The 12,117-nt window shown below is 47.4% G+C and overlaps 1 protein-coding gene and 1 long non-coding RNA gene across 2 annotated transcripts; both read left to right on the top strand.

Annotated features, from left to right (window-relative positions):
• Positions 1 to 940: 940 nt before the first annotated feature.
• LOC103231019 (uncharacterized) lies at positions 941 to 3,663 on the top strand. Its single transcript, XM_073011400.1, has 4 exons — positions 941 to 981; positions 1,662 to 2,274; positions 2,820 to 2,942; positions 3,163 to 3,663. The coding sequence occupies exons 1-4, from the start codon at positions 941 to 943 to the stop codon at positions 3,208 to 3,210; spliced, it is 825 nt and encodes a 274-aa protein (XP_072867501.1). The 3' UTR covers positions 3,211 to 3,663.
• A 5,007-nt stretch (positions 3,664 to 8,670) lies between these two features.
• On the top strand, positions 8,671 to 11,834 carry LOC140710185 (uncharacterized). The gene is made up of 3 exons (XR_012091129.1): positions 8,671 to 9,443; positions 10,412 to 10,522; positions 11,536 to 11,834. It is a non-coding gene; the product is annotated as an uncharacterized lncRNA (long non-coding RNA).
• Positions 11,835 to 12,117: the final 283 nt, after the last annotated feature.

The following is a 12,117-nucleotide window of genomic DNA, read 5'->3' as shown; positions in this document are numbered from 1 at the left end:
AGGTTCCAGGGATTAGGACCTGGACATCTTTGAGGGGGAGGCAGCATTTATCAAAAATCAAAAACCCTAGGGCCTCAAACAAAACATTTTTTTAAAAGAGAAATATAAAAGGTTCAACTCTTCTTCAAAGAAGTAACACATAAACTTTTTCTATAAATGTAACAAATTCTGAAAAAAAAAAGACAAAAAAAACCCTTTCAGTTCCTAACTACACCCATAAAAAATCAGACTCCCTGGTGTCAGGGAAGAAGAAACAATAGGTGACACCAAATAGACTCCACATAAAAGGGTAGGGAAAGGCTCCCTAGGTTGGGAAGTTATAATATGTGCTTCACTGGGAATGTAGGTAGAGCCCTTGGAAATGATTAGTTGTTAACAATTGTCCACAGCTCTTCAGCTGCTTTACTTTATAATCCTTTGGTGCAGTAGACATCGAAAACATTTTTTTTTTTTTAACAGAAATCAATAAACTGTATTTTTTAGAAAAATTTTAGTTCACAGCAATATTGAGCAGGAAGTAGAGTTCCCTGTCCCTACACCCTCCTCCCACTTAAACCATTTTAAAAGCATTAATAGAATTCTTGGCTCCTTATTCCCCCCCCCCAAAAGAAATTCCTACAGAAAAAAAAAAAAATCGTGCTGCTCTGGTTCAAGTGAACTCATGGAGTCCCTCAACCTCTGTAAATCCTACTGCATGGTTTAACCCTGTGGAACAATGAGAATAACTCAAGTTGGAAAGTATCCTCTGGACCACAGAAGCAGGGAGACTGTCATGTTGAAAATTATTCTCCAGGCTTCAGAAGCAAGAATTGTCATAATATTCTCCCAAGAATGAGCAGGCTCTTGTTCTGAGGTAGAAGCATAGACTCTTCTAGGCCATAAATCTGCTTATTTTAGTTACAATAGTGAAAGGGCCAGTGGGCAGCACGGTGAAAAGTACATGGGCCCAGAAATTGGGGAGTCGGACAGGGCAGCTCGGATGTAGGGGACATATTAATTAAGACCTAGTGTGGGCCTTTCGTATTCTGGGTCAGATAGGTGAGGTTCTGTGTGGGCTACCCTGGAATACAGTGTTGCCTAGGGTTGTGTGAGAGGTGCAGGGAACGCCTAGAAAACTTCGCAGGGAGAATGTTTTCTAAGCCAACACCTAGAAGACAAGCAAGAGTTTGCTAGGCAGAGAGTGAAGCTGGACGCGGTTGGGATCATGGGGCCGGATGTGCACAGCTGGGACAAGGGGAAGAGCTGCAGTGCAGAGTGGGGTATAGTGGAGAGCAATCAGGGCCAGACTACGCTGGAGGGCCTGGAGGCCTTGGGAGCGCGGACTTTCTCCAAGAGTGGGGCTGCCAGGACAGGGTCCCAAGCAGGGGCCCAACGTGGCCTGGTTTGCTCTTCACTGGCAAGCTCCATGGCCCTGAGCAATGTGCTTCTCCTGTTTTTCTTCTCATCGGTGCCTGCCTGAGCTCTCGAGTCGTTTCCTGCTCTGAGCCTGAAACTTCAAGCAGCAAAAGGACGGTCCACAGTCCCGTTACTGGGGCTCTGCAAACGCGACGTTCCCAATGGCCCTCTCCCAGGTTCCGGGCCTCCGGGTATTGGAACTTCTGTGTATAAAGGATGAAGACGACCTTGCTCACACTGCAGCGGGATGGAGAAACGTGACCCAGCGGAGAGGCTTTCGGCTGCGGGGTGCGAGAGGCGACCCGAAGGGTGAAGGTAGGGCGAGCGCGGTCAGCGCCCCCGGCTGGGCGGCCTCCCCGCCGGCCAGGGAATTCGTTCCCAGCTCCAGCCGCATCTCACCCTCTATCGCGCCTCTCGGGCCCAGAGGGAGGCTGCACGGCCCGGAGGAGGCCTGAAATCCGCCTTTTGTTGCCTCCCGGGACCACAGAGCCACAGCACGCTGAGCGCTGCAGTCTGGGCAGCCGGAAGCGCTGGCCGGGCGCAGGGCCAGCGACCGCCCCGGGTCTGCGCAGGCGCAGGTCGAGGAAGCCGGGCGCGGTCGGATTTCTGCGGCCCGTGGCTGCCCTCTCGTGGCCGCGAGGCGCCATGGTACGGCTGCTTCCGCGCAGCGGAGGGGCGCTGGCCGGGAGGCTGCGGGTCTGGACCGGCCAGCCGGGGAGGCCAGCCAAGCGCTGTGTTTTTCCAGGTCCGCGCGGGCCAGGGGAGCCCTGCGTGTTTACTTGGTGGGAGTGGTTTACTGGGAAAGTAGACGGAAGGTACCCTGCAAATCGGCATGCACTGTATTGTTTGGGAGTCAACAGCCTGGAAAGCAAATATCAGGTGAGGGCAGTGCTGGGAACCACCGCCTGCCCCCTCCCCTGGCCTTGGCCCTGACTTTGAACGCGGCACCGCGAGCCAAACAGCTCCGCGGCTCAGGGGAGAGGGAGGAGGAGGAGGCAGGCAGCGGGGGAGGTGTCAAGACTCAGGAATAGGAGCCAGCTAGGCCCAACCTACGCCTGCCACCCCAGGGGCTGCAAACAGGGAATACACCCCTTCGGCCCACCTCAGGAAGACATCGTACACCCCGACAAGTCACCATTCCAGAGAGGCTAACTTTCTGCAAGGGTGGGGGCGTGAGAGTGGAGGGGTTGCTCGGGGCCCACCCGGACATAACTATCTGAAGGGCACACCCCACAACGGAAGGGTTAGGTGAAAGGGGTGAACCCACACTCTGGCACGAGAATCATGTGTCCTGTTCCACGCAGGGAGCCGCACTACACAGAGTTCTCTTTAAATTCATCTTCACTAGCTGGGTGTGCCTGAGGCTTCTCCTATCTCCTGATTCTGAGTTAACTTTTTGCGTCCCACCCTGTTCTTGTCTCAAGCAGTCGCTTTGGAATGTGTTTCCTCTTGTCCGGGGTTTGAAGATTAGTCATGAAAAACACCACTGTGCCCTTGCTGAAGTGCTTGCTGGCTGCTCGATCATTCCACTTCTATGTCCCAAGAAGGTCTGCTAAGGAGATGGCTTCTTCAGGGCTTCCCTCTTTTCCATGCGCTCTCAGCTCCAGACTCCGTCTCATCCATGGATATTATCCTGTGCCCCGCGGGGAGGAGGGCGGGGGAGGGTTTCTGTGCCTGGATTATTGGTGGGAGGAGAGCAAGTGCAGAAATGAAGCTATGACTCTCGCAGAAGTCATGCATTCCGTTCAAAGATATTCCTTTCCGTAGCCTCCACACATTCCCTCCGGCTGCAGGCCCCTGGATTTTTCCGTGTGACCCGGTCACATTGCATCTGTATAGATTATCAAAGCACCTCATGACTGTGGAAGAAGAAGTTGGGGACAGAACATGGATCTGGAAGGCTCACAGCATGGACTTGGTAGGGTGACACAATGTCCCATGTTCTTCAAGAAATGTCTAGACTAGGTGATTGATTCTATCAGAGATCTGGCACAATGCTCTTGCCACACAGAGGGGCAAATTGAGATCCAGAGAGAAGTGACTGGCCCAGGTCACTCAGCCAGCTGGTGACTGAGCTGGAATTCGTTCCCAGGTCTCCTGACACCCAGTTCATTCATTTTTTGCACATGTTTCCTGAGGACTTACTGTATGCTAGGCACTGTTGTAGGTACTAGGAATATATAAAGTGCCTGTATGGAGCCTGTGTCTTGTAATGTGTATGTGGGGAGATTGTTTATAAACAAATAAACAGATTTATCCAGAATGCCACATGGTTAAAAGTTTTTATGATACTCAGTGCCTCTTTTCCTCTTGTTTTTGAAGGGAATGGGTTCGAGGCTTGAGAAGAGATGTTCACTCACACATTGGGTCATTAAATAAACATTAGAGGATGCCCCACTATGTGCCGGATGCTGTGCAGGGCACGCAGACATAAAGGCAGGGTCTGTCTTCAAAAGCTGCCACCAGCTGGGCAGATAAGGTATGCCTCTTAGTATCTTTATATGGATTTCTGTAATTTTTATGCTAATTGTTTTTCTCTCCAGATCTCTCCCAAAAAAGATGCTTGTAGAAAACGATGATTCTGAAATGGTACAAATTCCTTTCCCAAAAGGCATCTCAAAGCCAGCCGCTGCTACTGACTTATTGATGGCTATCATCCAGTGGCCTTGGGGAGGCGGTGGGCAGCCCAACCACTGCCTGTAATAAGGAGAGACAACTCAGCATCCGCCCTACAGTGAATAATAGAACAAAAAGCTGCCGGCGCCTGCAGGATCAAAGCACATGGGCAATCACAGTGTCTCTGGGTTCAACAGATCAGCGAAGGCCAGGCAGTCAGCAGATGTCATGGAACTTTTAGGGGGAGAAGTCTGGGTTGTGGAGGAAGCCTCAGCTGGATTTCAGTACCTTACAAGATGCTCTTCTGTGGCTCTCTCCTGCTAACCTTCCTTGGACATGAAATACTCTTCCTTCTATCCTCCCTCTTCACCACTGCTGTTCCCAAAGTCTAAAAAGATGGGGGCAGGAGGTGAGGCAGGAGGGGATGGGAAAAGAATACTGCACCAGGAGGCAGGAGACACTGGATCTGTGGGTGTAGGCAATGCTGAATGACTTCCATGGCCTCAGTCTCGCCATCTGTAAAATGGGAAGGTTGATATATGGCCTCAAACTTTCTGCCCACTTTGATAAATCATATTTCACCAAAAAGAGGCAGAGGGGATCTGTTGCTTTTCAGGTTCCTGTCCAGTTACTTCTAGGTCAGACAGAATGATTGCCCCAGTGATTCTGGGTCCGCAAACTCTGTCTGTGAACCGCCATTTCTTGGGGGTGTTGGGATCAGGACAGGCAAGAAGACTATATTATTCCCTTCTCCTACTTGCTCCCACTTGCCAGTGGGGAAATCAGTGACAACCTTAGAGTAATTTTGGAGGGGCGGGGGGATGAGTTATTATTGGGATTTTTATCTGCAAAGAATATTTTCAGATATTAATGTTTGTGCCTTTAAATGTACATGCAGTTCTAGAGCAGAAGACCCTAGTGGCTGTGGTGCTGTGAGGCATTTTGCATATATTTATCTCACTCAAGAAGAACTGTGGGGTCCGTGTGAAAGTAAGTGTGTGTGTGTGTGTGTGTGTGTGTGTATGTGTGTGCATGCCCTGAGTCAGCCTGAGTCCTGAGCCTTTTGTCTTTGCTCCTGACTAAGCCACTGGGAGAGGTAAGTATATAATTGGAGGAAGAAATCTGTCAGGAAATAACTTTTTTACTTGTGGAAAGTCATTGAAAACCCTTGCTTTTGTATATGAGCACAGCACCCTGTAGGCAGGTGAGGAGTCTTAGAACAGAGCGGGGAGCAAACCAGACTAGTACCAAACAAACCTCCACGTTTGATATAAACCCAATGCACAGGTCCACACAGACAGAGCGTGGAGGTGTGCTCTGCAGGGGCACCGCACAGACCCGTGTGATGGCAAGCCCGGACATGAGTACAACTAAACATCCTCACAGATACATTTTAGTGTAGGCGGAGACCTGATGTTATGGGTTAGACTATGTCCCCCCACAGAATATGTGTACTGGAAGTCATCTTTCAGTACATGTGACTGGGACCTTATTTGGAAATAGGGTCTTTGCAGATGTAAACTGGTTAAGATAATAAAAAATAATAAAATAAAATTTTTTTAAAAAAACTAAAGGTAATGGCAACAATTTAAAAAAAAAAAAAAAGAGTAAGTCATGCTGGGATAGGATGGGAGAGCCCTAATTCAATGTGACTGGTGTCCTCGAAAGAAGAGGGGAATTTGGACACAGAGACACAGAAGGAAGATGGCTACAGAGGAATGGAGGTAGAGATTGGAGTTATGTGGCCACAAGGGAAGGAACTCCTGGGGCTCCCAGAAGCTGGAAGAAACAAGGATCCTTTCCCTATGGGCTTTGGAGGGAGCGTGGCTCTGCAACACCTTGGTTTTGGACTTCTAACTCCGAAAGTGTAAGAGAACAAATGTCTGTGATCTCATACTCAGTTCATGGTGCTATATGGGGATAGCCCTAGAAACTAAGACACCCAGGTATGTTGAATGTATGCATCAGGTCCACATTCAGGGTGCACAGGGCCTTTGGTAAACAACAACAACAACAACAACAACAAAAACTCTCATTTCTGTGGAGAATCCATTGCCAGTGGTCTGGATGGCATGGCCACTGCCCTTCTTCAGGGATGTGCACAAGACCCCGGCCTGGCCAATCAGAATACCTCATGCCCTGGACCACAGTAATTGGGTCAGGGGTGGTCAAGATTTACATAAATGATTTACATAAAATGTTTAAATGTTTTCTTAAAGTACTTAAAATAAAAAATGCTTTTAAAATTTCAGTTGCCAATTGTTTTTTGCAACTATATAGAAATGCAATTGATTTTTACATATTGGTTTTGTTTCCTGTATGCTTGCTAAATTCATGCATTAGTGGTATTTTCTAGATTTCTTAGAATTTTCTGTGTACACAAATCACAACATCTGTGAATATACACAACATTACTTCTTCTTTTCCAAAACTTATGCTTTTCACTTATTGCTCTTGCCTTCTTGCACTAGGTAGAACCTCAGTTGTATATTAAATATATGTTTTAAAAAGGTAGACATTTGAGCCTTGTTTCCAATATTGGGAATACACTATTAAGTCTTTTGCCCTTGTCTGCTTCTAAGCTGCCAAAGCCTGTGCTATTGTGGGGAAATGTCGCTCTGTGGGCCAGCCATGGTGTGAGTGTGCAGATGGGACAGTGGCAGCGGGTACATTCTCCTGGGAAGGCCAGGCCTGGTGGCAGGCACCTGTAATCCCTGCTATTTGGGAGGCTGAGGCCGGAGGATGGCTTGAGTCTGGGAGTTCGAGTCCAGCCTGAGCCACACAGCGAGACACTGTCCCTTAAAACAAAAAATAAAAAACAAAACCAACAACTCCCACACCTGTCAAATTTTCCTGGGGAGGGCAAGACACAATTAAGAAAGTGAACACTGAATTTATGTCATCCTTGTCTGTATCTCAGTAGCCACAGTTGTGGATTCCTTCAATTCTCTCTTGGTAGAAGGTGGGGCCTGAATAAATGATGACATAAAGCCAACTGAACTTACTGAGCAGTCTCCCAGATGCTGCAAACTCAAGGAGGCTTCTGTGCTCAGATTTTTATTCTCTCTCTCTCTCTCTCTCTCTCTGTCTTTCTCTCTCTCTCGTGCAGCATTTATGCTTTTTGGCAGTTATTTCCTCTTCATTCCCCCATCTTTCCAATTACACACTTATATACACATAAACACTCCGATACCCTCAAACCACCAGAAGCCACATCAGAGACTTGAGAGCCTTGGACCAGGAACTGATGGAGACAAAGACGACCTAGGAATGATTGCTTGCCCTACCCTCAGGAGTTTACAATTACTGATAGAGACAGAAGCCTTTACAGGGGGTGAGGGGTGGGGGATAGGAGAAACTTTACAAACACACCTGTCAGCACACACAAGGACAATAATAGGAAAGGGGGTTTTCATACAAGGGAAACATCTGGAAACTGAGAAGGTCCTACAAAGCTGTATAATCCAGTGTCTGTTGAGATGCAGGAGACCACCCTAGCTCCCAGTCCTTCCTTGATAAACACCTCGAATTTACAAGATGAAGTTTGAGGATGGGGAGGAGATGCCAATTATAGCCTATATTAATGAGGCTATAAAGTAAATACTTTTAGCCTCATATTACCAAGCATGAAGGGAATATTTTGACTAATCTAAGTGGAAAGTCCAGAGCGTAGGTGTGGCTTTAGGCATGGCTGGGTAGTAGCGTAAGACTCACATCCTACCAGTTAGCAACCAACCCCAGGAAGAATAAAGGTCCTTCCCCACCAGCTTTGGCAGAAAAGTCCTCTAGGAAGATCTGATTATCTGGGTTTGGGTCACATGACCACCCCAACCCAATCACTGTGACAAAGGGCATGAGGTATTCTGATTGGTCAGGCAAGGGTCTTGTGCACATCCCTGAAAAGGGGCAGCGGCCATGCCATCCAGACCGCTGGCAATGGATTCCCCACAGAAATCTTTTACTAGAAGAAGTGGGGAGATCAGTTCTGGACAGGCAGCACAATTGCAGCCTATGACACCCTCTAAGCCTTAACTCCATGTCTGACTGTATGGAGCAAATGACTTATCCTCATGATGCATGTTTCTTCATCTGAAAGAGGGGTCATAGTTTTGATTTATGTTATAATTACACAATGCATAGCATGAAGCCGATGGTCAAGAATGCACCCTGAGATGTTAGGGGGTTATTCCATTACTGGATCCCATGGTACAGACATTTCCTTTGTAGAAAGCCACAGAGTAAGTGGCTCCATTCCCTGAGACTCAATACTCAGTGGCCAACTGGGGTAATAGATTACTGTCCTTGGAAAGGCACAGAGCTCACCAGAAAGAGCACGCAGGCCAGGCGCAGTGGCTCCTGCCTGTAATCCCAGCACTTTGGGAGGGTGAGGCAGGCGGATCATGAGGTCAGGAGAACGAGACCATCCTAGCCAACATAGTGAAACCCTGTCTCTACTAAAAAATACAAAAATTAGCTGGGCATGGTGGCAGGCACCTGCGGTCCCAGCTACTTGGGAGGTTAAGGAAGGAGAATCGCTTGAACCCGGGAAGTGGAGGTTGCAGGGAGCTGAGATCATGCCACTGCATTCCAGCCTAGTAACAGAGTGAGACTTGGTCTCACAAAAAAAAAAAAAAAAAAAAAAAAAAAAAAAAAAAAAAAAAAAAAAAAAAAGGCAGGCTGTAGGGATTCTCAACCCCTCTCCTTCTTTCTCCATGCATGGGATGCCATGATCACATGCTTGTAGCTCATAGCATGTTCCTTGAGGACACAAAGACAGGTGTCAGGTAGGTGAGTCTTGGGACATGCACTATGTGGCCTTCTTTTCCCCAGCTACCCCCGTCCCAACTCAATCACAAATAAGATTACAGAAAGCCACAGAAGGCAGCATTCAGAAATGTAAAAGATAAACATGCATGGGGTAATTGAATAGCATTCTGCTGAAAAATGAGCTCTCAGAGCCCATAATCGAGGCTATGCTTTAGTGGAGGGGCCTTCCCCGTCTCCCTTTGCAAACCCAGGACACCAGCAGCTTTAACCCTTTGGGAGGGCTGCACTAGGGAAGGGCAGGCTTTGGCTTTGTGAGGATTATTTGAGGAGTCATGGGAAAAGTCCGATGATGGAATGAGGTATCGATGTTAGAGGGAGCCCCTTGTTTAAGCTGAGGATGGAGAAGAGGGATAGGTCCTGTGATTGCCAAGGGCCCATCAGCTCTGAGATTCTGATTCTACCATTATGATTTTTCAGATTCAACCATTAGAGATCTGCTGAGAGTGTACTGTCTATCTCGTCAGCACTGGGCTCCGAGCTGTGGAATAAACATACAAATAATGAGAATACAGCAAATAGTTTATCTAGCATTCAGTGTGTGCCAAGCACTATTTCAAGTGCTTTACATATAAGAACTAATTTGATCCTCACAGCAGCCACAGGAGGTAAGTTCTATTATTGTCTTAATTCGACCATCAAAGAAACCGAGGCAGAGTTTAAGTAACACCGAAGTTCATATGCTAGTAAGGAGAGGAGCAGGATTTAGACTCAGGGACAGGAGAAAGAATATGATATGCATATTTAAGTCTAAAAATATGATAACACAATCCCTGCTCCCTTGAATTCACCATCTTGAGGGGAGCAAGGTGTCTTAAGGTTTGAAAACAAAAGGACATTATATGAGACCCAGAGTGGAAGGGCTGTCAGGGCCCTTTTTGTCAATCCCCTGCCTCTAAGGCCCAGCCTTTCTCAGTACCCTTGGTAATAGCTGAGGACGGATGTTGCCCTTGGAACCATTACTCACGAACATGCTGCACACCCTTACTCCCCCAAACCCACCTACCTCTTCCCTTTTCTCCCTTTCTCTGGTTATTGTAATTATTTGGGAATTTGCAGAATAATCTGTCACGAAGTCCTCCTGAACAAATTGAATGTCAGGTTTATAAAACAACCTAATAAAGCAGATGGCATTACCCGCTGGTAAATCTCTTCCCTGTTTCCCGCCCCACCCCCTCCCCACTTCAGTGTCTCAGAAAGCTGACAGATTATCCATTTACAGCCAGATTAATCCTGAACAGTATAAACATGGGGAGAAAATTACACTTTCTTGTCTCCATAATTGATAAGAAGGATGCATTAATCTATAAAGCCCGGAGGAAAGGCCCATCTGTCTGCCCAGACAATCGTGGGGATGTCTGGGAAAGGAGACCCTTCCATCTCCCTGTCTGTCTGCCTTTTCGTCAGAAACCACTTTTTCAGAAGCTGCCCTCCCCTTCCCTGGCCCCAGAAAATGGGCACCTGTAACCTTCGACAGCCCCTTGGTCCTGTGCGGGAGCTAGCAAGGTTCAAGGACCCACATCTCAGGATTCCAGGCCAGAGACAGGCCTCTCTCCAGCTTTCGTCTTCTTTCCAGAAGTTACGTCCATTGCAGAGACGTCCACAAGCCCAGCTCTGCAGTGTTCCTAAGCTTGCCTTTGGTTTCCTCGGACCAGCCCTTGAGGAGATTCCAAGACAAATTTGTTCAGTAAGATTCTCATTCAATTCCCTCCCTGCTCTCTCCTGTTGCTTTATAACTTTTTGCAAATTTACGCACTTCCCTCCCTGTTCCCCCCGTCTTCCAGCACCTTTCCTGTTAGAGGCAGCTGTGAGGCGTTAATTATCTCCTTGAGGCCTGTCAGAGCTGTCAGGAAATGTCCCAAGGGCCGATTCCTGCCTGTGGAGGGATGCAGTGGAGCCAGGGTTTCTGGTAGACTCTGCTCCAGAATTGACCATCCCCTCCCAGCTCAGAGGTGATACTGACAGGGACACGTGAGCACTGCTCCACTCCCTCGCTGTTTGGAGGATTTCCTAAGGCTCCTCCAGTCACTGTGCTTGGGATGACTTGAGGAGGAGATGAAGGGAGCATGGCGGGTGGGTGGATTTATTTAGAGTGGGAGAGAGAGCCAGGGGAAGTCCTGGAAGATCCCCACCCGGCCAGAAGAATCTTGTTCTCCAGAAGGATCTCAATGAGATAAATAGAAAATAAAAATGAACGTGGGGGAGGAAGACAGGCAGAGGAGACCGCCGGAAAATGCCGAGGGGCCAGAAAAAAGGGGTGTTGAGAGATGGAATAAAAGAAATACAGAAGTCCATGGCAAGAGCTCGCAGTTCCTGCCTCCAGCATGGATGGGCATGCTTTGGGGTCTGGGGATCTCTGGTCCCTTAGTCTCTACTGCCTCGTTTCCTCCGGAGGAGAGAGGGGGTGCTGCCTCCAAAGTGAGGCACATTCCTGACACACTCGCTATTTTGTGTGGAGGTGCACTGAGTGCCCAGGGTCTGAGTAAATAGCAGGAATCTCACAGGTGGGTTGTGTTTTACCAAACACTTCACACCCACCCCCCGGACTGCAGACTACCTTTGGTTAGGCTTTTCCAGAGAGGTGGACTGTGGGAGGAAATGCTGTGGACTGAAGTGTGGGCTCCCAGGGCCACTTGTCTCTGCTGGGAATTGGTAGACACAGGAGGACTTCCAACAAATGTTCCAATCTTTGTCTTGCAGCTCCCAGCTCTTTGTACCAATGGTGCATGCTACTCCTGGCTGAAGTTTGAGGATGACGCTAACCAGGTTTTCCAGACTGGACTGTAGCTCTTGGAGCACTGTTGGTGCTTGGACTGTTATTTGGGTTCCAGAGTTGCATAAATTTGGAAGTTGCTGAGTCAACAAAATTAAACAGTGCTTCTTCTCCTGACTTACTTTTTGGTATTCTTTGCTTTCCATCCCTTCTGTACTTTGGCTAATTTTTCTCCACTTTTTTCTGTTTTTCTTTTTTTTTTCCCCCTTGTTCTCTACATTCTACAGCATTGATTGTGGGTTTTATACAATCTCAATGAAATTGTAAATACTAACTCATTTTGGTTTCATGCTTTTCTTTTTTAAATAAATGATTAAGTTCTACATATGTATATATTTTAAATTGACAATTATAATTTTAAAGGAGAAAAAAGATTAGTGACTCTGATTCTAGGGTCCTATAAACTTGGATGTAATATCATTCCATTTTCATTTACTAATTTTAATAAAAATTATTACAACATGAATTGTAAAGTAATGATATGTAAATTATCTAGAGAAACCAACAAA

The sequence above is a fragment of the Chlorocebus sabaeus genome, chromosome 25 (genome assembly GCF_047675955.1).
Source record: "Chlorocebus sabaeus isolate Y175 chromosome 25, mChlSab1.0.hap1, whole genome shotgun sequence".
NCBI lineage: Eukaryota > Metazoa > Chordata > Mammalia > Primates > Cercopithecidae > Chlorocebus > Chlorocebus sabaeus.
The sequence above is the reverse complement of the archived record's forward strand: the minus strand, read 5'-3'. Positions and strand labels throughout refer to the sequence as shown.